This window comes from Crocodylus porosus, unplaced genomic scaffold, assembly GCF_001723895.1.
Source record: "Crocodylus porosus isolate Cpor-Errol unplaced genomic scaffold, CroPor_comp1, whole genome shotgun sequence".
NCBI lineage: Eukaryota > Metazoa > Chordata > Crocodylia > Crocodylidae > Crocodylus > Crocodylus porosus.
In genome coordinates this window covers 34,399,321-34,425,499 of record NW_017728912.1, presented here as the reverse complement: position 1 = coordinate 34,425,499, position 26,179 = coordinate 34,399,321, and the positions used below count along the sequence as shown (strand labels likewise).

Below are 26,179 nucleotides of genomic sequence, written 5' to 3'. Positions count from 1 at the left end.
ATTCTTTCTACAGTGGGAGACCGGATGTAGGCTCACTAATGCTGAATAGAGGGGAATAATTATTTCCCTTGATCTGCTGGGAACCCTCCTACTAGCAGCCCAGTATGCTGGTAGTCTTCTTGGCAACAGGGGCACGCTGTTGATTTATACTCAGCTTATTGTCCACTGTAACCCCCAGTTGCCACTAGCCCATTATCTATTAGTCAGTTAGCCCCAAGCCTGTAGCGGTGCATGGGCTTCTTCCATCTTAAGTGCAGGACTTTGCATTTGTCCTTATTGAATCTCAGATTTCCCTTGGCCCAATCCTCTAATCTGTCTAGGTCACTCTGAATCTTAGCCCTAACATCCAATGTATCCACTATTTCCTTCCCCTACCCCTCCTCAACTTGATGTCATCCACGAACTTGCTGAGGGTGCAGTCCATCCCATGTTCAGCATATATCCACTCCTGCCAGAGTTCTTTCTCTTGACCAGAAGGATCAAAGATAACACCACCTGTGCCTCCATCTCCTTCCCCCTTGTACCCAGAGCCCTATAGTCACTCTTGATCTGCTCAGGGTCACCCTTGGCAGTATCATTGGTCCCCACATAGATAAGCAGCATGGGGTAGTAGTCACAAGGTTGGACTAGGGGACACCCCCAGCTCTGCCAGTACCCCTCGCTCCTGACGTGCAGCTCCCTGCCTCCCCACAACCCTGCCAGAGGAGGTCCCCAGCTCCTAGGGCTGCGGAACCGGTGGCTGCATACCATCCATTCTCTACTTTGCAGGCACCAGCTGCAGCCGACCAGCAGCGCTCATGTCCTGTCCATGGGAGGCAGTGGCTGGTGTGGCTAGAGCATAGTGCGCCCCCTCCCACCCCCCCACCCCCAGTGGGTGGTATGACCAGAGTGGACCGAGTGAAGCCCATGGTGGGTAGAGGATGTAGGCTGCCCACTGCAGAGCTCAGGGCTCCCTGCCTTGCTGTCCTCCCTGCAGGACCCTCTGTGGCCCAGCAGGCAGGGCCTGGCACAGGAAGAAAGAGCAGGGTGGTGAAACTCAGTGCTGTCACTACCACCACCAGGAGCCCCATACCAGCCATGGTAAAGCACCTTCTGTCTGCCTGGCAGTAGCAGGGGTGGCAGTGGCAGCACAGAGTTGTGTCCCCCCTGCTACTGCTGGGTGGGCAGATGGTGCCTCACCTTGGCGTGTCTCAGCAGCACTGAGCCTCCTACCCTGCTCAGCTCTCCTGCGCTGGGTCCAGCCTGCTGGGCCACAGAGGCCCTCAGGGGGAGGATAGCAGGGCAGGTAGCCCAGATCCCCGCAGTGGGCAGCCCACATCCTCCCTCACCCTGTGCACAAATCTGGAGGGACATGTGTCCACCTGCCTCAGGAGTGTGCGCAGTGGCAGGGTGCCAGACCCCTGGACAAGCCACCCATGTCTCTGTCCTGTTCCCCCCAGCCAGGCCCTGCATCCATGCATTCCCACTTGGGCCCTGGGCAGCACCTCAGTGGCTAGACAGCACCCCCAGCCCCGGTTGCCAATCCTGTCCCACTCTCCCTCACTATGGCTGCCTCAATATGCACCCCACTAACCCCCAGGCTTACCTGCAGGCAGGAGGGGGAGCTGCTCTCTACATCTGCCTGACTGTATTGCTGGCCACATGCCTGAGTGCATATGCATACAGGCATGTAGTGTCACCTGTGTCTCGTTCCCCCCAGCCCCAATCAGCCCCTTGCGGCTTGGAACTTTGCCAGCCTTCAAGGGGAAACCCATGGTTTCTGTGATGTTTTTCTCTGTTAAAGGAGAAAACGCAGTTTTTCCACAGCAAACAGAAAACCCAGATCCCTGATGATAAAACAACAGTATTGCCCAGTAATATCCTTACAAGCATACCATGATATTCATTTAAAAATATAATGGAGATTTTGCACCACGTCTGTTCAGACAGCGTCAAAAATGCCATAGTTGAGTGTCTAATCTAGTATCAACTTTCCTTCCCACAGCTTTTCCTCTTTAACTTCTATCCCTTTGTGCAGCGGTTCCTACAGCCACATCAGAGAGGTAAGCAGCTGCCTGCAGAATACTCGGCTTCTGGCTCCCTCTTGCATTCTGTGTTCTCCAATTGGTACATGGGCACCAAGTCTCAAGCAGTGGGGCTGTAGAGTTAACAAGCTAGCATGCTTTGTAAAATAGAGGATGGAGGTGCAGGAGGAGGAATGTACTGGCTCTTGTTTCCAGCTCTTGTTATGAGCTAAAAGACCTGATTTCCAAAGATGTTAGTCACTTTTAGCTCAGAGTGAATTAAACTGAGAACTGCATGTATTCAGTGCTTTCGAAGTTGGGGCTAGGTATAGAAGTTACACTTAACATGTAACAAAAAGTGACACTTAACAGAAAGCGCTCTAAAGCTGTATTTGGACAGACGTCCACAGCACATAGAGTGCTTAAAAACGGTGGGTCCCACTCTATGTTAACTGTGGATCACTGTGGTATCAGAACTTTACATTACAGCACTTTATTGAATGTCTGTACTGCATCCCATACCGAGTTAAGGTAGGTTGCATTCTGCTGGCATCCCAGAGGCCTACCCCTGGGTGCCTTGCTAGCCTTGGCAGATGCTCATCTGCTCTCGGCGAGCACAGGTCCAGCCCTGCCCCCAGACTGTCTCAGAGAGGAAATAAAAAGGCTCTGTCTCTTCCCTGTGTTGCCAAGTTGGAGAATGGAGCTTCTCTGCTGGTCCCCACCCAGACCCATGCCTGCAAGCTTGAGGTGCAGGATCTACACAGCAGAGAAGCTCCAGTCCCCCAGCTGCAACTTCTGGCTGCGCTGCTTTTTGCCACACCAAGAACTGGAGGGAGGGCAAGGTGGGGGTTGGGAGAACAGAGCCTGGCTGTCGCACAGATCCACTCTCCCAAGCTTGCTACCTTGTGTCTTGGTGGGGGCTGGGCCGGGTCCGCATGGCAGAGAGGCTCTGTTGCCCTAGCTGCAGCTAGGAGCCACTTCTCACTGCCCTGGGAACTATGGTCAAGGGGTAGAAATGGAGTTTCTCTGCCATGTGGACCTGCTGTGGCCCCCACCAAGACCCATGCCTGCAAGTTTGTGGGGGGAGATCTGTATGGCAGAGAGACTCCATTCCCTGCCTTTTCACCCGTCAGCTGTCTGTGCTGACAGCAGCCAGCCGGCAGGGTGGCAGAGCTGGGGAGAAGGTCTGAGCTGGCCACTCGAGGGCCGGGCTTAGCATTCTCCCACCGCCTCCTGGGAGGTGTGTGCCCCCAGCCTGCTGGCCTCAGCTACTGCAGGCAGGCTCTGAGTCCCCTGCACTGAATAGCACATATGTGTTCTGTTTGATCCCAACCTAATCTAGAGCACTTTGAGTAAAGCACTGTACTTGGAGCCTTTCTGTCTCTGGCTTCTTGAATGACTGTACACAGCCAGGAATTTTCTCCAAAAGTAGAATTTTATCTTGCGCCTAAGTTAACCAAGCCCCACAAGCGATTCAGAACTCTTCAGCAAAGTTGTGGGTGCCCTTCGCCACACCATAGTTCAAGCTGAAATAATCAACATTTTGGTCTAATGGTTAGTCATGATAAGTGATTCTGTAGTTCTTTAGGTTCCCAAATTTGCTCTTGTGTGTGGGATTTGAGCACATAGGACATAGACCTAGCAGTAGTGCCAGGAAAAATGTATAAACTTTCAAAAACCAGAACGGCTGTCTACCCCAGAAGTCACCTCTTTTCTTTTCCAGAAGTGACCAAGATACTTCTTTTTGCTGCACAAGCTTCACATCAGCTGGTGCCACCAGAGGTCAGGCTTTCTCTAAATCTTATCTCTTAATATTAACAATAGATTGCATGCAAACTTGTGACCAGAGAGCGACACTTGTCTAAAATTGCATTATGGTAGCACCTAAAATGGTGGGTGCCAACCTTTTTAGCAGGCATGCCACTTCAATCTGCTTCCTCTACCTGATCTTACCTGATCTGCTGCTCTGTTTTGTGTTTCCTCCTCTGTGTTCCCTGCCCAAGCTCCTCCTTTGCTTTATGCTTCTTGGCCTGTCCTCCCTGCCTGATCCCCTACTCCAGGGGTGAGCAAAATGCGACCTGGGGACCGGATGCGGCCTGCCAGCCCATTTTATCCGACCCGCAGGGCCTCTAAAAAATTTAGAAAATTAATATTAATCTGCCCTGGGCTGCCTGTCATGCTGCCCTCGATGGCTTGCCAAAACTCAGTAAGCGGCCCTCTGCCCAAAATAATTGCTCACCCCTACCCTACTCTGTCTTCTACTTCCTGCCCTGTTGGCTGCTATGCAGCCTGTCTCCTCCTTCATCTGTCGCTTGCCATGCCCACTGGCTGTCTGTGACGCTTTTCACAATGAATTTAAACACTCTTGCAAAAGCAAAGTTTGGATTCTATTTTTGCTGTGGGTTGGGCTAACTTCCCCATTATGCTGAGTGCTGATTGTTCATGCCCCAAAGAAGTAATGATTTTCCTGGAAGATCCTGAAGCATGATATTATTCAGATGCAATGTGAACCCTATTGGTTATTTAAGACAAATCCAGGGTGTGTTTTTTATAAAAATTGAAAAAATTCTCTCTGCTTTGTGGGATGTGTGCGTCATAAACATGCTGCATGGATTAGAATGACTTCAAAAGTGGCCTCTTTAGGAGCCAGCCCTCAAATTTTGAATGAGTTGGCCTTTCTGGACCTTGTATTGTACAGAAGAGAATAGAACTACCCCAAGAGTGGTTCAATCTGGCTTAATGTTTATTTTTATTTTTCAGATTGTCCAGTCAGTATTAATGACCATCGCCAACAATTTTGTCACTGACAAGAATTCTGGGGAAGTTATGACTGTGGGGTATGTATAAAAACTTGTGAAAGCCCTCTCTGTATTATCTGAGAGGACGACAGGGACCTGGAAACACTGTACAAATGACAGAAAAAGAAAACACCCTTTGAAATAAAAATAAATTCAGAATATTTTAGCACATTTATTGTGCTTTTGACGTGTAGTGCATTTTGAATGCGTTAAATTGCTTTTTAATTGCTTGAAAACATAATGGTTTTAATGTTTAGCCTGTGATACTAGTTCATTGTGCAGAGAGATTTCTCTTTAATGATGCAATGTTCTAAGTCTTTTAACTCTTTAGAATTCAGATCTTGAGGAATGCTCGTATGCATTTCTGATGGATGAACTATTTATCTGTAAACTAGCACTCTTATGAACTTGTAGAATCTAGTCTTTGCCATCATAGTCTGCTAATGGCTGAAATTATACAAGCACCAACGAATTTAAACACTCTTGCAAAAGAAAGTTTGGACTCTTTCCTTGACCAGTAAAACTGGTGTGTATTTCTGAAAACCATAATGTAGACTAGGGTGTAGGGTGTATAACTAGCTGCTTTTTTTTTTTTAATAGACACTTGGTGAACCACAAAAACATATTTTTTCAGGAGTAAAAGGGAGCTAGTCAACTGTAGCTACTAGCTCCACTGATGTTCTTAGCATTAGTTTGTTTTTTTTCTAATGTGGTTTTAAGCGTAGGCAAAATGAAGTCTTGGTGTGTGTGTAAATGTACTTTAAAAGGGAACTCATGAGTATACAACTCTCCAGGGTGGACTGTCCCTGCAGATCAAACCATGGATAAAATGCAGAAAGACTCCTAATGACTCTACTAAGCATAGGTATAGATAATGTATAGATACAGTGGAGAGAAAAAGCAAAAATACCTTAATGTTCAGAGCTGTTGAACACATACAGCTCATGCATCTGAAAACTGATCCTAATTGTGGCTCAGAAAACCCTTGTGCTAGTGATGCAGGCCCTGGGATAGGCAACTATAGCGAGATGAAGTCTCTGATGCACTCTTCTTGCCTTGTTCTGGGATTGGTTGGTTCTCAGACACATTAGTGCAGTATGAAACTACCACCCCTTGGCAAGCCAGAATGTCTCTCCATTGTGTTACTGAAGCAAAAACAAAATTTAAAACATTAATTTTTCAGAATTAATGCTATAAAAGAGATAACTGCAAGATGTCCTCTGGCCATGAGTGAAGACCTGCTGCAAGACCTTGCACAATACAAGTCTCATAAAGATAAAAGTAAGTTTTTACTACCTGCAGGCATAAAAGGATGTTGGGTTTTTAACCATGTCTATCCTGTAAGTTCTAATATTGCGTCACATGGTCATAGCCAATAAAATAGTGGGAAATATTCTTTCTAAGCTGGAAAGTTGAGGACAGTTTTTGTGTTGGTCTCCTTCAAATCTTTGTCTGTCTTGGGTGTTTTCTCATGCAAGAGGCTAAGTTCTTGGGGCAAGAGGAGAGGGGAAGGAGGCATAGTTACATAGCACCAATGAACTGAAACTTAACTAGGGCTTGATCCTGCACTGTTAAAATTGATCTGAACTTTGCCATTGACTTTAAGGGGTACAGAATCAGTTCCAAAATTATCATTGATTTGTGATGTAATCCTGGGAGATTTTGTTTTTGAATGTAATGGACATAGTGGCAGCAGCTTAAGTTTTGAAGAAGAATTTTGTGGACATTATGCTACTAAGTAGAAGTAGAAGAGGACAGAGAACAGCCCTGAGAACAGCCCTGAAAGATGATGCCGTAAGGCTGAAAGAAGAGCTGAAGAGTTGAATAGCTCAGGCTGTTGGAAAATACATGGGTTGTCATAGTAAAACTAAAAAATAATTTCTTTGTCTTCAGCTTAACCACAGCTCAAATACTAGGTCTAAAAAAAGATAAGTTTTTATGGTTTTCTGGTTTTGCTAAAAAATTGAAGAAAAACCTTATTTCCCAGTTATATGAAATGAGCACTTTTCCCCCTTGAGAAACAGCCCCTCCCCACCTCCAAATTTGAGTACAGAGCAAACAAAATATCATATTTTATCCAAAACAAAACATTTTACTTTTATTTTATATTTATTTATTTAAAAATTAAATGTAGCTACATTTGGTCTCTGTTTCTTGTTGAAAATATTGAGATGAAATGTTTTGACTCTTCCATAATTATTATTTTTTTTTTCAGATGAAAAGATTCAAACTTGCAAATAGTTTGTTCACCTGAAATATGTATTTTTCATCAAATTAACTGTGTCAGACCAACTTAATTTTATATAGAAGTGCAAAGCATAGTTCTAACCTGATGCTTTTCCTTTTCATTTGTTCCAAATTCTGTGCTTTTCCGATGAATTTAGTTATTCCTTATTTTTTTTTCTACAGATGTAATGATGTCTGCAAAAACTCTCATACATCTTTTCCGTTCATTAAATCCTCAGATGCTTCAGAAAAAATTCAGAGTAAGAGGTGTTCCTGTTTGATTTAAATTTGTTCTGAAGCATGAGCTTGTAATACCAGAAAGAAAAATGCAATAACTTGTGCATTTCAGCTGGGGTTGTGGTTGATTGTACATGTTCTTAAGGATGTGTGTGTTACTTTTTACCCTACTTACCTTTTATGGGTTATGGCAGGGATGAGCAATTATTTCAGCTGGAAGGCCACATAATGGGTTTTCGTGAGCTGTTGAAGGCCACAAGGGTAACCCCACCCCTTGACAAGTGCCCTGACCCCTGGTTGCCATCTAAGGACTAGAAGTCTCACCCCCTAACCTTTGCCACCAGACATCCCTCCCCTTCCCCTAGAAGTACATCTTTTTGGGGGAGTGGGATGCCATCTTTGACCTGGAAAACAGTCTTATACTAAAAATCAAACATCTACAATAACATTTTTTAATTTTATTTAAAAAAATATTTGTCCTAATTTGTGTGTTTGCATAGCGTGTATAGAGGTGATTGCATAATAGCTCAATAGAAAGTCTTTCTCTTGTATATAGTGTGGGGGATAGGGGGAGTGTATGTAGGGGATGGTGTGGGGTGTGCATGGTTGGGGGAGTATCTGCTTGGGAGTAGGTATGTGGGGTGGGGGGAGTGTATGTAGGGGATGGTGTGGGGTGTGCATGGTTGGGGGAGTATCTGCTTGGGAGTAGGTATGTGGGGTGGGGGGGTGTGGGTGGGGTATGTGGGTGTGTGTGTGGTTGGTGTGGGTAGGATGAGGGTGTGGCAGCAGTTTGGAGTGTCGTTGAATATGTGAGGGGTGTGAGTACAGTGGTGTTGGGGTGTGGTGTGTGTGGGAGAGTGTTGGGTATGTGTATGAGTATGGTGGGGTGTGAAGTGTATGGGGTCAGTCTGGATGTGTATGTGGGATGCGTACTTGGGGTATGGGTGGGTTGGGTGGGGGCTTCTTCCCCAACCCGGTCTTTGTGGGATGGCTGGGCCTAGCTCCTCCACTCATCAGGTGTGGGCGGAAATCAGCACTGCCTGCCTTGCTCGCAGCATGCTGCAGAAGGGCGGGGAAGCAGCTGCTGTTGCTGGTGGACAGCAAGGGAAACCCCGGGAGCAGGAGCTGAGTCTGGCACCACCAACCGTCTTGGCCTCTGTCCCATGCCTTCCCAGGAGGGCTGCAACCAAGGTCACAATGATTCTTGCTGTTGCTCCCACCCCACCTGCCCGGCACATCAGCAACAGCCCTGCCTGGAAGTTGTGCCCGCTGGCCAGGGCTGGGGCCCACCAGCAGGGGAGTCTGGGAGCACAGCACATGCTACCCCAGGCAGGAGTGGATGGGACTCAGCCCCATGTAGAGCACAGCAGGGGCAGCTGCTGGCTGGCCCAGATGCAGTTAATTGGGGGAGGGGGGTGCCCATCTGCTGGCCAGATCCAATCAGGTGATCGGCTAGATTTGGCCGACAGGCTATATTTTGCCCACCCCTGGGTTATGGACCTGTTGTAGCAATGCTTGTTTATTTCCAGTTTATAACAGTTATAAATAAAATTAACCTGTAGTTATTTGATCCATGCTTTCTCAAATTTGGGAGTATATATATGCACTTGACTCTATATTAATATTGGCAGATAACTTGCTTTTTCATTGAAGAAGAAACAACTTTTAATTTTACAGAGAGAGAGTTTTAAAGGAAGGGTCTGCTTAAACTGTGCTCTGTTTACATACAGGGTAAACCTACTGAGGCTTCATTAGAAGCCAGAATCCACGAGTATGGAGAACTGGATGCCAAAGATTATATTCCAGGAGCAGAAATATTAGAGGATGAGAAAGAAGAGGAAGGAGGAAGGGAAGAAGAAGGTTGGTTGATTGTGTGTATTTCTGTGCTCTACAGCATTGCCACTAAAATTCAAATATATAAAAAAATCTTGTAACCTCTTTCTTAAAATTGTCATGGTGAAGTCTTGAATAACCCAGGCCTTATCTTTATCTGTTCAGTGAAGCAGCAGTGTTAATGCCCTCTTTTTGGTTGACATTAGCTCTGTGCTGCTTTGACTGTAAGAAATAAGAGGGTCATCTTTAAGGCTTCTCCTTAAAGATTCATCTTTAAAGCAAAATGTATCATATGTCTTCAAAACTGCATGCTCTCCCCAAGGGAAACATCTGTTTGGTTGTTAACTTTGGATAAGCAGGGGTATTGTAAATCGGGGTTAAAGCATCTGGGAAAAGCTGGGTACATTGAAAGTATGTGTGGCTTCTGCCAGTTTCTGTATGCAACAGGGGAAGGAAACAAGCGTTACTATCAAAGCATATTGGAAAAACAAAATGTCAATACCCAGGTAAAAATTAGTTTGTGTCCTATTTCTTTACTTTTCTGCAATACTTTGTATGTTTATCAGTCTCTTCAATTACAATTAAGTAAAATACCACTCAAATTGTTGAAAATATGTGATTCTTTCATGTAATGTGTGTTGCTTTGATATTCAAGTAAACTAATTGGATGTTGGACACAGTAAAGGAAATAGACAGATACATATGTATAAGGTGCCCTGCACAGTAGAATAATTACTTGACTTGATAGTTTCAGATTGCTACAAGCCATTACTACTGCTCTGTGTGCTTGTGTGTATGCACGCATGCACAAATGCAGAAATCTTGCTGCTACTGAGACGCAAATAATTTTGAGCAGAGCAGGGCAGGGATTTTGTAGGGTATCTAAAACATTATGGATATTGTTTAAAAATATCCAGCTTTAAATAGTAATCAGATTTCTATAGTAAGTTGGCAAACAATGCTTGCCTGGTATTTGAATAATTTCACAAATGATTCAAATGGAAGTCAAACGGAAGTAATTTAAAACTGCTTCTCTGGCAACGGTGCATATTTGCAGGAAGAAATGTCATGGATGGAAGCAAGAGTTTGTGTTCCAGTCCTAACTTTTTCAATTATCTAGAGGTTACACTATTGAATATAATTTTAGTTAGTGGTTCTGTGCACCTTTTTTCTTCTGCAGATGGATGGGAAAGTGCCAGCACAAGTGAGGAAGATGATGAAGATGGAGAATGGATTGATGTGCACCATTCCTCAGATGAAGAGCAGCAAGTAGTGAGTTGGTTTTTTTTCTTTTTAATCACTTCAAATCTAAATGCAGTCTTCAGATACTCAGTTTAATTCTCTACAAGCTTATGCTGTCATTTAATTGCTTGCTTTTGCACACAACGTGCATAAACACTTCTAAATCAACACTGTTGTTGCACCCCGTTTGCACAAGTACACGTGAATATTCATGGATTGAAGCAGATAAGAATCAGCCTTGTGTGTGTATATAGGTCTCATGCCCCTTTGTAATTTGGAGGAAAGAAAAGGGCCTTGTTCTATAAGATAACAGCATTCAAGTTAACTCCACAAAATGATTGTGTAAAGGCCCTGATGGTCCTCCTATGTGCCTTGGGTGACAGGCAGAGAACATCAAAAATATGCCTGTAGAAGAACAGAAATGTAGAGCTGCAGCTGTTAGCACAAGTAGGATTTTAACTCAAGAAGACTTCCAGAAAATCCGCCTCGCCCAGCTTTCCAAAGAACTCAACTCTGCACCAGGCAAGGCTATGAAGAGGAAGAACATTGAGATAGACAGTGAGGAGGAGGAAAGGTAAGCAAACGTACTGATGTGCATTTATCACCTTTCCCATGAGGTAACAAGGGTATTATTTATAGTACCTGGGAGCCCTAGTCAGGAACCAGAACCCCATCATACTACATGCTGTATAACTAAATAACAAAGATGGTCTCTTCTGACAAAGATGCTATAACCTACATATGAGACAGCGGAATTCACAGGAAAGCTGCTGTTGCTTCTAAGGGCCAGTTAGTATGCTGCTGTTCTGTGCAGCACAGTTCAGATACTCATGCAACTATCCAAGGAGTATAAGATTAGTTAGACTAGTCATGTTATCAGCCAGGTTGTCAGTAATGTAGGGTTAAACACAAATCCAAAATGCATTTTTATACCACATTTTACACCTTAAGTGCTGATATATATCCCAAAAGACTTCCCAGTTATAGATTTCTGTAACAAATCATATTATCTATTGTGCCACTACAAACAAGTTATGTTACTGATCATGAACTAAACACACTTCATTGCCCACATGGGACTGAATGAACCTGACACTTCTGCCAATTTATTTACAACAGGGGTGCTTGACCCTTGTTTTGTGGGTCAGATTCAGCTCATGGAACCCTGTCACCCAGCCTGCAGGGCTCCTCATAGGTTTGAAAATTTAGTGGCAGGGGAGCAGTGACAGTATAGATGTGTCATTCCCATGCTGCCTAATTCCTGGACCCCTGGGGAGCCCCACAGGCTGGACAGCATAGTCCTGCATGCTAAACTGAGCATGCAGAGCCCAAATTGGGTGTGTAGGGCTTGTCAGAGGTGACATGGGGCCTGATCTGGGCGTGCAGGAGCTGTGCCTGCACCATTCATCCAACCCACAGGACCAGAAGCTTGAGTACTACTGATATACAGTATTCCAACTTGCTTTTTGTATCTATGGCACCAAGTTTGGACATGCTGTCCTATATATACTCCTCTTATCTATCAGTTTGTACTAATCCTGTCCATACCAGAGTGTTCTTAAATAGATTCCAAATGTTTTGGTGCTTCCTTTTTGACTTCCCCTGAACTTCACATGTGTACCTTTCAACAACAACTGCTTTGGGCCTGCCTTGTGGCTCACAGAGAAGACAGGCAAATGGGGAGCTACAACGGATCCCTTGATAGATGGTCAGTGGGCTGAGAGCCATGCCTGTCCTTTAAGATTTTTTGTGGTGAAGGCAATAAAGCAGTTTTAGAGGTTTGAGGCAGTCCTTCCAAGCAAGGGAGGTAGCCCAGGAGAAAGCACAAAGGTGTACACTTGAAAAGGTAAAGAGCAGGCAATTATGTCATTGGAGGCAGAAAGGGACATCTCAGCAATGAATAAGAGATGATGGGGAGGGTGAGGATGTGATGAGCCCATGTATGAGAAGTAGCCAGATGATGACTGTGTTTCCATTTTTGCAGAGGAGAGCTGCTTTCACTCTGGGACATTGAATATCTACATAAGAAACCCAAATCTGACAAAGAAACAAGGCTGGCAACAGCAATGGTAAGGACCTTTAATGTTTCAGATCCTGTCTCTAGATTTTTTTTCTCAAGGGATTCATACTTTGCAATCTGGGAAATTACAAGAACTCAGAAGAGGGAGATTCAGAGGATATCAGCACAGTTAGGTAGATGCCTTCCTGCTGCTAGCGTTTTGGAAAATCTCTGCCCTCTTAAGATTTTTTTTTAATCCTGACACAGAACACTGCTGAGCTCAGTTAAGTGCCTGTCCTCTGACCATGAGTGATGCTTAGTGCAGGGTTTTTTTAAAAATCTTTTGGAGACTTTCATTCCAATCATTTATAACATGTATGAAACTAGCCCTGGAAAAAACAGGTTGAATCTGTACTTATAGTTGCTGGTGTGGAGAAGTGTGTACAGGGATAAATTGTGACACAGCAGAGGTTAGCTAGATGTTGCAAGTTGTGAGAGAGGAGATAATTCTGTAGATTTTTTAACAGTGATTTCTTCCTTAGGCTGGAAGGACAAACAGAAAAGAATTTGTGAAAAAGAAAACCAAAATGAATCCATTTGCCAGCTCCACTAACAAAGAAAAGAAGAAAAAGAAGAACTTCATGATGATGAGATACAGTCAGAATGTTAGGACAAAAAATAAGAGGTCCTTCAGGGAAAAACAGGTAGGTATGCTGCTTACACCAAGAAACAAGTAAACCAGAGACTGCTCAGTGATGCTCTTTTCTGACAACAGTGTAGAATTTGTTACAGAAAAATGTTCATCACTTGCTTAGGGGACTTTTTATGTAATTCAAGATTTCACAGTATCAGGACTTGGTGCAGAGGAACATATGATAGATTGCATCTCTTCAAATGATGCCTGTTTGCTAGTACACCCAGAAAAAAGGGCCCTTCTACAGGTGGAACATTCCTTTGCCTTAGTATGCATGTTGGAAATCTGTGTTCTAACAAGCCACTGGGTGTAGGCCTCTTGTCAGAGGAACCACCTTATATCATGGCTTTTCTTTGTCAGTGTAATAAAGACAGGGTTATGTTGTAAAGTAGTTGGTAGGGTTGTAGCATGATTTGGGAATGTAATTATAACCTGGTTTGGTCCCCTAGCCTAGAGCCCGTGGTTCCTGAACTTTTGATACCTGGGCCACACTTTTTTTTTTCTCAATTTAAAATTGGTGGTGCACTTCACTCTTAAACCCGAAAAGGGGGTGAGGGTGGGGTAGTGTTTCAAAATATGTAACATTTCATTCCTGTGCCAGAGGAAATCATGCATCTTTCTTTAAGCAAAGGACTAGTCTATACTAGTGCTTCTCAACCTTAGCTTCAAGGCCCCCATCCATAACTTTTCTGAATTTTGTGGCAGCCCAATTGAAAATCACTGAGAGATCTAAATTCAGAGAAGATATGGAGTGTGGGGGGGACCTTGAGGCTAAAAAAGTTGAGAGTCGTGATCTAGCTGGTGCTATTTAAGGGCAGTGAGGGAAGGACCTTTCCATGATGTGCCCTATTATTTCCAGTTTGCCCGTCTCACCCCCAGTCTGTACCTCAGGGGGCAAGGGCAGCACCTGCTACAGAAGCTGTTCCTTCAGGGTTTCACATGCTAGTGAGCACCCCCACTACTCCTCCTACCAGTCCCAGGAGTATGGGGGGAAGCGGAAGGGAAAAGCCAGGCTGCAAAATGAAGCTCTGCCTGTACGTCTACCTGCCCATTACCAGCAGAAGGTGTTGCTGGGAGAGGCATAGGGGTTGCCTGGGGGCAGGGAAGGGTAGGGAAAGGCAGCAGTAGCAGTGGTAGTCAGAGTAGTCCCCAGAGGAGCAACCCCAGGCACTGCTGGAGTAGCTGGGGCAAGTGCAGGGTAGTGGATGGGAGATGGAGTGCATTTGCCTTGCACCAGGATCTTGTGGCATGCTCCCATCATTCTTGCAGAGCACTACTGCCAGGGAAGCCGGGTAGGTATGGCAAGCTATTTCCTTCTCCCTGTATAAGAAAAAATAAGAGGGCTGATACTTGTTATGGGACAAGCATTTAGTGCAGTAGTTCTCAACTGGCTGTCTCCAGGCTGTAGTGCTTCTGCTGCCAAGTGGAACTGCACCTCTACTTTCAGAAAGCACCTATGGAGCTGGACAGTGCATTAGGTGCATCTCAGTCTGGCTTTGCACACACCTCCTGGAAATGGGTTCACGGGGCAGCAGCAGTGTCACCCATGCCACAGCACCCTTGAAAGGCATCCTGGTTAAGAACCACTGACCTAAAGGTGTTTCAGTTCTGTTTATGCTTCTGTGATGATCTCATCTGCTAACATTTTTTCCCCTAGAGGTGACTGACAGTGATCAGTGGAATATTTGTATGAATAGCATACACATCAGAGGAGAGGTTCTGTGTTACAAGTGGCAGGTTTTTTTATTTCAAAATACCTCAGTACTCCACGGTTTACACAAACTGATGTTTTATCTTTGTATTACAGCTGGCTTTACGAGATGCGCTCTTGAAAAAGAGAAAAAGGCTTCTGAAATAACAGTTGAAACAACAAAAGAAGAGATGGTTTTATATTATTGTGGGGTATTACCCTAGAAATGTTCATGGTGTTATATATAAGTACAGGATAACCATCACTGAAAAGCTGAATGTTGATTGCCTGTAACTGAATATAACTGATGCTGGAATGTGACTCTTTGTGACAGTACTTTTGAGAGGAGCAAAGAGGCCTTAATATTCAAGATCTTGATTTCTGGAACATCCCTGGAGGGGAAACAATTTAACTTTTTATTGACTATAACTTATTTCCAGTTAAGTAGTAATGTAAATATTCAGGTAAAACTTTTGACAATTTGGTGTTTGCTTTAATTAACAAGTCCGGCAATGGGAAGGACAACAGAAGTCCTAAATCAAACAATGTAAAGTGTGTGTGTCTTGTGATTGGTCTTAAGGATGGAATTTTTTTGGACTTTAAAATAAACCTTTCTAAGTGGTCATGTTTACTTTCCTCTCTGGGTTTAAAACAACTAGTTTCACAGTTTGTCCAAGTCGGTGAAATGATTGTGGTTGCACAAAATTCTAGAATGCTGTATTATAAGGCAGGAGTAGAGAGAATAGGTAAAAAAGATGTGTGTTTTTGTTTTTTTAAAAATGCCCCACATGTAACACTAGTGGACACCAACATCTGCCTGTACCAATTTGTTGAATGGGGTCTAAATCTGTACAGAAGCTTAAATGAAGTACATATCCTTATCCACATCTGCAGCCTGCCCTTTTATTCTGTGGGAAAGTTTTGCTATACAGTTGTTTTCCCCCAGGAATAATTTACATTCTTTTTCTGCCATGGCTTTTTTCTCCAACTTTTTTCCTTGACTGTTCTATTTCAGGGGGGTTTTATCAAGGCTTTTTTTTTTTTTTTTTTTTTAACTATAGACATTCATTTTTATTCCACTTTTCCCTATATAGGATGACAGGAGAATAGAACTAAAAGGGATCTCATGATGTCATCTAACTCAGCCCCCTGCCCAAGGCAGGATCACCCCAAACTAAACCATCCTGGCCAAGTGTCTGTCTAACCTGCTCTTGAAAATTTCCAGGGACTCCGCAACTGCTCTAGTTAGCCTGTTCCACTGCTTGGCCACTCTCCTAAGAGTTCTTCCTATTCTCCAACTTAAATTTCTTCTGCTGCAGCTTGAGGCCATTGCTCCTAGTCCTATCCCCTACAGCAGGGACAGGCAATTATTTCAGCTGGAGAGCCACTTGTCAAGTTTTGGCAAGCTGTTGAGGGCCACATGGGTAGCCTTGCCCTTTGACAGGTACCCTGCCCCCTAGGCACCATCTTGTGACTGGAAGTCCCACTCCCTAACCCCTGACCTTGGCCACTAGAAGTCCCTCCCCTTGCCCCTAGAAGTATTCCTTTCAGCAAGGGGTTTTGCCATCTCAGAAAGCAAACATCTAAACATTCATTAATTTGGTTTAAAAAAATATTTTGCCCTGATTTACATGTGTTTGTGTAGGTTACACAGAGATGACTGCACAATAGCTTAAAATGAAGTCTTACTCTTGTATATTGTGGGGGGTGGGTATAGGTTTGTGGGGGACTGTGGGTATCTGAGGTGAGGGAGCATGTGGGGGGGTGTGGGTATGGGGTTTGTGGGGAGCCTGGGGTGTGTAAGGGGATATAGGGGTGTCTGTTTGTATGGCTGTGCAAGGCAGGGGGAATCAGCCTATGAACACACATGCACGTGTGTGCATACAACAGACGCACACTGTGCCTGCCTGTCTGTCCCCCTGCCACGCACTCTCCCTGCCTGCACACATACATACTGCCTCTGGCTCTTGTCAGCTTTGACAGGCTGCCAGGGCAAATAAATACTAATTTCTTAAATTTTTTAGGGGCCTGGCAGGCTGGATAAAATGGCTTGGCAGGCCGAATCCAGCCTGCAGGCCATATTTTGCCCAACCCTGATCTACAGCCACAGAGAATAGTTTATCTCCATCCTCTCTGTAATTGCCCTTCAGGTATATGAAGCCTGTTGTCAAATCCAGACAGTGGGGCACGAAGGAGCCGCCACGGCGGCAGCAGCCCCAACTCCAGCAAGGGACATGCAGTGGTGATGGTGTGCCCTCCTGCCTGAGCTGGAGCTGCCACTGCCACCTGCCCACTGCCACAGCAGCAGCTCCAGCACAGGGCATGGGGAGGGGCCTAATGACTGGGGAGATGGGGCCATAGCAGTGGCAACTGGAGGGTGATGGGGGCTGTGTCAGCCCTTGCTTACCTTCCTGCCACCATTAGCCATTCTGCAGCAGGCCACTCCCCTGGCCATGCCAGTAGTCACAGGGGGGCCCAGGATTTCTGCCCTCTATGAGGCACAGGCATAACCTATCAGGTAGCAAGTTTGTGACCCCCCCTCTAACATCCTGCCCCATCACCCTCAACCAATCAGTGGTAGTTTCAAGGGCATTAGATCTCCCAGAGACTTGAGTCAAACCAATCGAGTCAAAGACTGCGCAATTTTTCAGAAGAAATCACTTCAACAAAGTATAGATAAAAAAATTACTAAAAATTGAACATCTTCTATAAAAGATTTTAATTTTATTTTAAAAAATAACTTCAGTAGTGTATGTAGAGATGACTGAATAATGGTGGCAGCCTATAAGTACATCAGGGTGTGCATCAGGATCTGGGGGAACACCTGTTCATCAGAGCACCCCAAGGGATGACACAGTCCAATAGTCACAAACTACTGCAAGACCATTTTAGGCTGTACATAAGGAAAAATTTCTTTACTGTCCAAGCCCCCAAGGCCTGGAACAGACTCCCCCCAGAGGTGGTGCAAGCACCTAATCTGGACACTTAAGAAACATTTGGATGCTTATCTTGCTGGGATCCTTTGATCCTAGCTGACTTCCTGCCCTTTGGGCAGGGGGCTGGACCCGATGATCTTACGAGGTCCCTTCCAGCCCTAATGTCTATGAAATAGCTCCTGTGCAGTGGTGATGTTAGAGGTATAAATATCATTAAAAAAATTATCCGTTTAAACTTTTCTAATCATGTCACTTAACCATAACAGATGCAACACAAACCTACCAGTCATTCCTGTTCTCTTGCCTTGTCAGCCTCCACTCCCTGCCACTGGAGGCACAGAAGCCTTGGCAGGAGGGAAAATGCGGGGAGAGGGGGGTAAGCAGAGGGATGCATATTTGCTGCAAAAACCAGTTTGCTGCCTGGCCAGGGGCCAAGGAAATACTTCCCTCCCAACCTGATGATAACTCAGGTGCTGCTTGCTTTCCTGCCGTGGGGGCCACCAGCGCAGCCAAGGTCAAAGCTCACAGAGCTCTCGGCATGTCTCAGGGCATTGCCCTTGTCCTGGCCTCTGCCCTTACTAGTCCTGTAGATGCCCTTGCATCTGCAGCTGCCCACATTTTCAGGGAACTTGGCCAGGTAACCAAGTGGGATCTGCGATCCAGCTTGTAGCGACAGGCCTGGAAGTCATTGGAAGGTCACCACTAGGGGTAGGTGGGCCAGTAAGTGTAGCAGGAGCACTGGGCCTCCTATGGGGACACAGCATGGCTATTGCTCATGTACCTACCAGGGTCCAGCCCAGCCCACATTACCCACAGCTTCAGCGGTGCACGGCACAGCACAGAACGGTGCCAGCCTGGCCCATCCCGGAAGAACGCAGATCAGGCCCCTCCAGCCCTGGGTGTGTTTGCATGTCATTCCCCTCTTCCTACAATGTGCCCCTGGAAATCCTGGGGACACATCTTAGTAAGCCAAGAAAGCTGGGCAGATCTTGCCAGGGCTGGAGGGGCCTGCTCCTGCATGGGAATTCCCAGGGTATGCAGCACCAAGCCCCAGGAGAGTGCATTGCCTGTTGTCCTGCCCATTGATGTGGTGGGATAACACAGAATGTGTGTCTGGCCCAAAACAACAGATCCGTTGGACTGGGACACATCCTAACACAAGTGATCCACTTCATATGGCAACATTTATTTTTACCCTGAGTACGCCCTAATCTCTTTTTCCATTATCAGAGGTTTTGGACTCTTCCCCTATCTTTGCTGCCAACTGTGCCTGTCATCTGCTAGCTGCCCCATAGACTAAAGTTAAAAAAAAAAGCATTAAATACTTCAGCCTTTTCTGCAATCTTGTGACTAGACTGCCTTGTGCATTCCCTAAGGCAGCAGTTCTCAACCTTTTGCACCTTCTGTCCCACCAACCATTTTGCCAAAAAACTCTGGTCCCACCGTGACAAAAACAATCCACCACTTTTGCACTGTTTGAGATATCTGTTGAATAATCTATTTGAAGCGTCCCATTGCTTGAGAAACACCCTTGTGGCTTTTGTGGTTTTCCTTAGTTTTGACACGCTTGCAAAATCGTGCTTTTGTTGCTGCTTGGGTGTGTTATATCTTGCATGAGGCCTTGCCCTTGTCTCTCTGCACACCCAAGTCATACTTTTACTCTGTCATGAGAGTCCCACTTTCCGTAGGATTTCTTGTCGGACATCAGCTCATTGTGGAGATGGCTGCCAAGCCAGGCCAGCCCCTCGCTGTATTTATTGTACCATCTTTCACTTCAGCAACAGCAGAGAGGAAAAGCTTCCTTAGCCACAAGGGACCTGGCTGGGGGGACTACGACCTACCTACCTAGGTCGCCTTCCTAGCTCTGCCCAAGTAAGTGACTTCCCCTCTCCTGTCTTGGTTTCTCTGGGAAGAAAATACATCCTAACTTCTTCGGAAGCACCTCGGGGCGGGCGGTCCTGCCGCCTCCCAGGATGGTAGCGGAGCAGAGGGTCCCTGCGCTGGACCCCTGTCCCGCCCCCAGACCTAAGCTCGCGATTGGCCCTTTCCGGAAGGCGGGGGCACCCCGAGCGGGTGACTGCTGGGGGTCGCCCCGGCGATTTTGCGGCATGGGGGCGGGGCGGGGGCTCTTCCGGGCGGCTCCGGACGCCATGGGGCGGCGGGTGGCGGGCTGGGCGCTGCTGCTGTTGTCGCTGCTGGGCGCGGTGTCGGCGGGGGCCGCGCCGCTCTGCAACGTGAGCCTGGACGGCGACCCCGACCTGCGCTGGCTGCCGGTGCTGCAGCGCTTCGAGCCAGGGCTGCTGCTACACTTCTTCACCCGCATCATTGAGTGAGTGAGCGCCGGGCCTCGGGGAGGGCGCGTCCCTCGGCACCAGGAGCAGCGCTGTGCTTGGCCTCGCGGGGGTGGGGGAGCGGGGCTTGCTCCTCTCAAGTCCGAGTACTTGAGACTTTGTGCGTTGAAAGGAAGCAGATGCTGTTGTAACCCCCCTCACCCCCAGAGCTGCCCTCAGGTGGGGGTTTGAGGGAGACGAGGACGCTTTACAGTTTTCCCCTAGCTGCAAGCCAGTGGGAATGTGTTTAACTTGACTTCTCCTGCTCAGCTGAGAGGGATTATTCCACCACAGTAAATGCAGGGGACAAAAAACCTGTGAGGTCAGATAAAGATGGCTGCTAAGGTGTTTGGTTTTTGTTTCGTTTTTTAAAGCCATGTCCTGTTTTGGGCTAAGCAGAGAGACTGTGTTCATAGATCATAGACATTTGGGTCGGAAGGGACCTCAGTAGATCATTGAGTCCGACCCCCTGCCCTGGGCAGGAAAGGGCATAGGGGTCAGATGGCCCCAGCCAGGTACATGTCCACCCTCCTACGTGGATTCAGCAACTAGCTAATGCTATCCAGGGCTTGTCTGTGATTACGTCAAAAGTGTGATTAGCTACCGTTTGCGTGTCTTCCAGACAAACCATACCAAAGTGGGTCCACACTGTCATTCGGCCGTTAGCAGCGGAATTGGAGTTCTTCATCCCTCAGCCCTTTGCAGGAGAGATCCAGGGAATATGCAATGCCCTGGGGATGAGTGTGGGAGATGGGATTCTCCTCAGTCTGGCCTATGAAGCCACTGCGTAAGTATCTGGTCTGTTATAGAAAGGAATATTGAAGTATCTCGGTGCAGGGCAGCCTCATATTAAACACTTAGTATTAAAATTGCTTAGTTTCTGCCTTGAATGTTTGGTCTGTTCCAGCTCATATGTTCAGTTAGAAAGTTTCCACTGATCGGGTGTTGAGAGAGCTGGTATGGCATGAAATGATGTCATCCAACTTTTAATGTTATGCAAGAATAATGCACTCTGGTCTTAGCTTCAAACCTCAGAACAGGAAGACCAGCTCTGTACACTAGAAAACAAGCCTGTCCATTTAAAATCTTGTTAGTTTGGTTTATACAATTAGAATTCTAAATGACTTTTTATCATTTAGGCTAGGTGTATCAAAGATCTGGCCCTGTGGAGCTCCTGAAGGTGTTGTGGGGGAGGGGTAGAGTGAGCCAAATCCTTGCATACAGAGCCCTAGAGCTGTGCTAACCCCTGTGACTCCCTGAATCTGCTTACCCTACCATTGGAGGTAGATCTGGATCTAGCCCACAAGGCTCTCTGCTGTCTGGATCTGGTCTGAAGGTGCCAAGAGAGTTTGACACCTCCGGTTTAGGTTGTAGAATTTCACTCAGAAGGAACAAGGCCGTGTCTGCCGTGAGTTTTATTTTAACGTGTTAAGTAATTTTTAAAAAATTTAGTCCAGCAATTCTCAACCAGGGTGCTGCAGTACCCTGGGTGCCTTGAGATCCCTTTACGGGCACCCTGGGGTGTCTCAGAATGTTAGCACTGTTAGGTATGCAAACATGATTCACAAAATAAACCCAGACATTTCAAATAGGAATCAACAGGTCAGATGTTTTCAACACTGTGATGGTCTTTCTTAGTGCTTTGCAATAGAAGAACTGCTCTGTTATTTTCAATCCTTTTGGCTGTGGAAAAGTCAAAGAGCAAGAATTTTCTGAGGGGTGCCTCAAACATTGATCTAAAGCAACATTTTTCTGATTGTCAGTTTGAAAATTTTTCAGATTTTTACTAATTAGACCTCATCCAAGATAAGAAATTTTTGGAATCATGAACATTCTCCTAGATGGGGAAAACCACTTTCTCTCTAGTGTTATCCCACATATACTGCTCATTATACACTATGCAGTATAACCCCATCTGTATGTAAAGGTACAAAGAAGCACAACAAGGATGATTAATGATATGGAGGGGTATGAAAGTGCAAGTCCTTACCCACTCCCCCATTTTGGAGTCTCCCTTGTTATTTACCTACTGTGCCTTGATGTTCAAAGTAAAAAAGAGGAAAAAAAGGAAGTGTGATGTTTATCACAGTCAGTGGTAGAACTTGAGGGCAAGCTCTTTTCTCACCAGGTTCTACCTCCCCTGTTCTCTGCCCTTACCACACCTATACAGACTCAGGCCCTCTTCTTCATAAAATACACCGGGTGGTGCCAGGCTATTAATCAGTCATTCTGGTAACTTGTCCTTGGGAGTAGCCAACTAACAATTTCCTTTTTGCTGGCTTATCCAACTAATGAGCTGTTTTATAATTCACGTTAGTGAGTCTGACCACCTGTTCACCACATCAGTTGGTCCTTATTGGTACTTCCCCAATCAACAAATTGTCCTCACTCAATTAGTCCTTATTTATACTTCATTTGCTAACAAGTTTGCCCTAACTTGATTAATCCTTACTTATACTTCATTGGTAAATGAGTTCATCATCACTTGATCCTTATTTATACTTCATCAAATAAAAAGTTTTGTCATTGTTCATTCCTTATTGATATTTCATCAATTAAGGAGCTCTCAAGGCACCAGCTTATCTTCACTAAATTTATTTAGGACATGCCAGTTTACAAGTCACTCCCTCACTGCCTCCCTGATCAATTAAACTGGTTTACCCTACCACCATAGCCAAACCCCTCATTTTTTGACTCAACTCTGTTGTCCCCTTCCCACAACAGCTCTCGCTGCAGCTTCTCTGATAGAGGGGTTTATCCTCTTGCTGTCTGGCGTTGTCCCCAGCTCCAGCTCCCAGTCCTGACTCTGGCTTGGTCCCTGGCTCCGGCTCGTGGCACTGTCCTTGTGTCTCCACACAGTTTGTACAAGCTCTGCTGATCTCATGCTTTCCCCTCTCCGGGGGATCTGCATGTGTGGCAGTAGCCCCTCTTAGCTTCCAGCAGAACTCCCGGCAGTCAAGAGCCCATTTCAGCTGCATGTGGCAGCATGCTGCCCGAGCTGACCATTTCAGGTGGAGCCAGCCTTCAGGTGGCTGGTCATACATCTCTGAAGTCTGTACAGCAACCCTTTGGCCCTGAGGTGAGTCTCTATACAAGCTCTGGTCTGGCTGGGTAGACTATGGGCCCATCATTGGCCCATCACAGAAAACAATAAGCCTCCCTTAAGAAGGGAAGCCACTGAGGACACATGAACTGAATGCTTGGGACAACAAAAAGGAAAACCAGGCACAGGAGTAAGGTCACAGGCAAATAACTAGGGATTCAGAAGGGGAAGCCAAGCAGAGCACACCAGCCAGCACCTACTGCCCCCTGAACAAGTCAAGGGAGCCTGTAGATGCTGACCTATGAAACTGCCTGGAGATGTGAGCAGGGTGTACCAGGAAGACAGTGCCACAGGTGCCCAGGTTCCCCTTGGCCAGAGCCTCCTTCTTGGTCTTATAGATGGCCAGCTTGGCCAGAGCCAGGAGGAGGTTGACCAGGATGTCCCAGGGCTTGGAGAGGTCACAGACTAGAACTGCATAACAAAAAGGGTGTGGGGAGAAGTGCAGTGAGAACCTCTGCAGGAAATTCTTGAGGACATAGAAGAGGGGCTGCAACCTGGTATGCTACAGGTACAAGTACAGATGACTGGATGCAGGCAAGACCCAGTCTACATATATGCTGAGGGTTGGGGTAGCAGGGCAGTCTCTCCTTGGCTGTCACCAGGGAAGGAACTCCTGCCCAGGGGAGGCCCGGGATGCTGGGTTAGTGAGTGTTTATACTCTTGCAGGGGTGGATGGCTGCTACGTGCTGGTATTTATGTTATAGCCCAGGGGCTTGTGTTTATATTGTTTTTACCAGTGGTTTGCAGATGAAGCTATAGGGAAGGTGGAGGCCCCATTAGTGTCCAGGGGAGCACTTGACTGCCGTGATCCCTGCCAGAGAGAGGATCAGGGCTTAAAGGCTTAGTGAGCAACAGAGGGGCCCAGTGCCCAAAAGGAACACAGCCACAGCGGGGGCTTTGGGCTCGATGCCTAAAAGGGACAAAGGAAGCTAGTGCCTCAGAGCCAAGTCCTAGTCAGTAGGCCTAGGCTAGTAGACTAAATTAAAGGGCCAGAGGCCGAGGCCCCAACAGAGGGACAATATACCGATACCATGCTCCATGCCTTGCAGGTGTTAAAGGGGCGGTTTGGAGCCACGCAATTAGAGTGCCCTATGGCACAGTTGATTGCAGATGCCCAGCCAGGGGTCTGGGGCCAGTACGACTGGGGTCAAGCAATGGTCCATGGGCAGCCTCCCTTTATATTAATTTATAATCCATCAAGGCGTGGCAGGTGAGATGGGGGTGCATCCTAGGTGTAGAGTAAGGCATGGTCATGGAGCCACCAGGGGGTATCATTGCCACCCCTGTGGCCCCAACCTGTTACAATGACCCTATAGTCCATACAGAGGACCGAGACTGAGCGCCAGTTCCTCAGATCGTGGAATGCCCCCTTTTTGGGCAGCAGGGTCAGAACGGCCCTTCTGCATGACAGGGGGAGGTCCCCATCCCCTTCAAGGTCCAGGCCAACGACATCCTAGAAAGGGCAATAGAACTCCACAGTCAGCCCCTTGATACCCAGTGCTTTTTTGGTGGGCATCAGTTGGAGGTCATCTATACTTGTACCTGTAGCATTATGCATCAGTTGGAGGACAGCTATGACCCATGAGCTGGTCCCAGTCCTCCATACTGATCTATGCTAGTTATATCCAACTAATGCTGACACTGGCCAGGTCTTGTGAGAGAGACTGCTGCAGGTCAGTATGGATGACCTGTGTGGGGGTGGTATATGTGTGAGGGGCTGGGGCTGGAGGCGAATCACAAAGATGAACAGGGACACACACAAGAGGGAAAGGGAAAGCACATTGCTGGCTTATTCAGTTGATCACAAGACACCAGAAGAGGGGGAGTGGAGCACAGGACAAGCCACAGGAGGGCAGACACGGGTTGCTGCTGAAGCAGCTAGCAAGCAGGCAGGTGTTGCTGATGGAAGAGCCTTACTGGTGTGTTGGGATCCCCTCTGGTAGCAGGCAGCCACAGCAGCAGATGGTGGCTTGTGCTGGTGGTATGGAGGCAGGAGGCTCCTTCTCTCCCCAATAAAGGAGGGGGGCTTTAGGTCCAGAAGAAAGTGGTGGTGGGGAGAGCAGGAGCCTGCAGCAGTTCAGGCTCCTGCTGCATCCTGTCTCGGCTTCAGCAGCAGCCAGGGAGGTCCTGGTGGTTTGCAGGATCAAGGTGGAATACCAACTTGTCCACCGGGGACCTTTGCCTCCACCCTTACCTAGGGTGTCCCGCCACTTGTTGTCAGGGTGGGACGTGAGGACAGGCCACCAGATCCACTAGACCATGTGGAGTATGAGCATGTAGAGCTGGCGGTGGTGGGTGAATTGAAAGCAGATGGGTTTGGTATTCCCCAGCCTACTAAGATAGTGGGGCAGAGAGCAATGTTGGGCCTGCTGAGGACTGCCTTCACACATTATCTGGTCTATGTAGGCAAAGCAGTGTCCATTAGGGCAGCCTTGACTTCTTGGAGTAGGTGGCAGAGTACACGTAACATTGGCAACTCTGTGGGTGGGGCCAGCGCATCAGGATCTGCCCAGCCTGCCTGGCATAATCCAGGAGGTCCCTGATGTGGGTGGTGTGGGCCAGGACTATCCTCCAGGGCACCCTGTCACTGGCACCACCAGCTGCGGGTTCTTCAGCAGAGGCTCAGCAAGTAGGTCAGCATCCTGGGTGACCATCCCTGGGGACCTGGAGGTAGAAACCAGCCTCCAGCCCCTGAGGAGGTCCTGGTAGAAACCCGGAAGCTCTTCTAGGTCCTGCTTGGGGAGCCCTCACAGATAGAAGAGCTGCCAGTCATATTGGATCCCTTGGAGACAGTGGAGGAAGGCTCTGTGCTGCATTGCTACTGGCACCATAGAGGAGCCTCTGCAGGGCCTGAAAGCAGAAGGGGTGGATTTGGCTGCAGAGGCAGACCAGGCGCTGCCCACCCTCCCACAAAGGGAATCTCAGGACCCCTGCAAAGACCCAGTGTTGCCTTGGCCAGAAGAACCTGCAGTCGGGAAGGCCAACCGCACCTTGTCATGCATCCACAGATGCATCTCAAGCAGGTCCAAGGAGGTGATCCTCCCCCTCTGGTCAGGCTGCAGCTGGAGTACTGCATCCAGTTCTGGGC

At 47.0% G+C, this 26,179-nt stretch overlaps 2 protein-coding genes across 3 annotated transcripts in view; both read left to right on the top strand.

The window, feature by feature from the left end:
* SDAD1 (SDA1 domain containing 1) overlaps window positions 1–15,345 on the top strand; it is a 33,954-nt gene extending 18,609 nt beyond the window's left edge. Inside the window, exons 12-22 of the mRNA XM_019534254.1 lie at window positions 1,985–2,042; window positions 3,727–3,785; window positions 4,764–4,840; window positions 5,985–6,082; window positions 7,211–7,287; window positions 8,995–9,124; window positions 10,278–10,369; window positions 10,723–10,913; window positions 12,324–12,408; window positions 12,881–13,042; window positions 14,840–15,345. Of these exons, the coding sequence (XP_019389799.1) occupies window positions 1,985–2,042; window positions 3,727–3,785; window positions 4,764–4,840; window positions 5,985–6,082; window positions 7,211–7,287; window positions 8,995–9,124; window positions 10,278–10,369; window positions 10,723–10,913; window positions 12,324–12,408; window positions 12,881–13,042; window positions 14,840–14,890 (1,080 nt within the window). The 3' untranslated portion in view covers window positions 14,891–15,345. The remainder of the gene's footprint in view (window positions 1–1,984; window positions 2,043–3,726; window positions 3,786–4,763; window positions 4,841–5,984; window positions 6,083–7,210; window positions 7,288–8,994; window positions 9,125–10,277; window positions 10,370–10,722; window positions 10,914–12,323; window positions 12,409–12,880; window positions 13,043–14,839) is intronic.
* A 4,437-nt stretch (window positions 15,346–19,782) lies between these two features.
* The window catches only part of NAAA (N-acylethanolamine acid amidase), a 30,696-nt gene continuing 24,299 nt past the window's right edge, over window positions 19,783–26,179 (top strand). For both annotated transcript variants that reach the window (XM_019534255.1, XM_019534256.1), the window contains exons 1-2: window positions 19,783–19,987; window positions 20,611–20,775. In XM_019534255.1, the coding sequence (XP_019389800.1) occupies window positions 19,809–19,987; window positions 20,611–20,775 (344 nt within the window). In that variant the 5' untranslated portion in view covers window positions 19,783–19,808. The remainder of the gene's footprint in view (window positions 19,988–20,610; window positions 20,776–26,179) is intronic.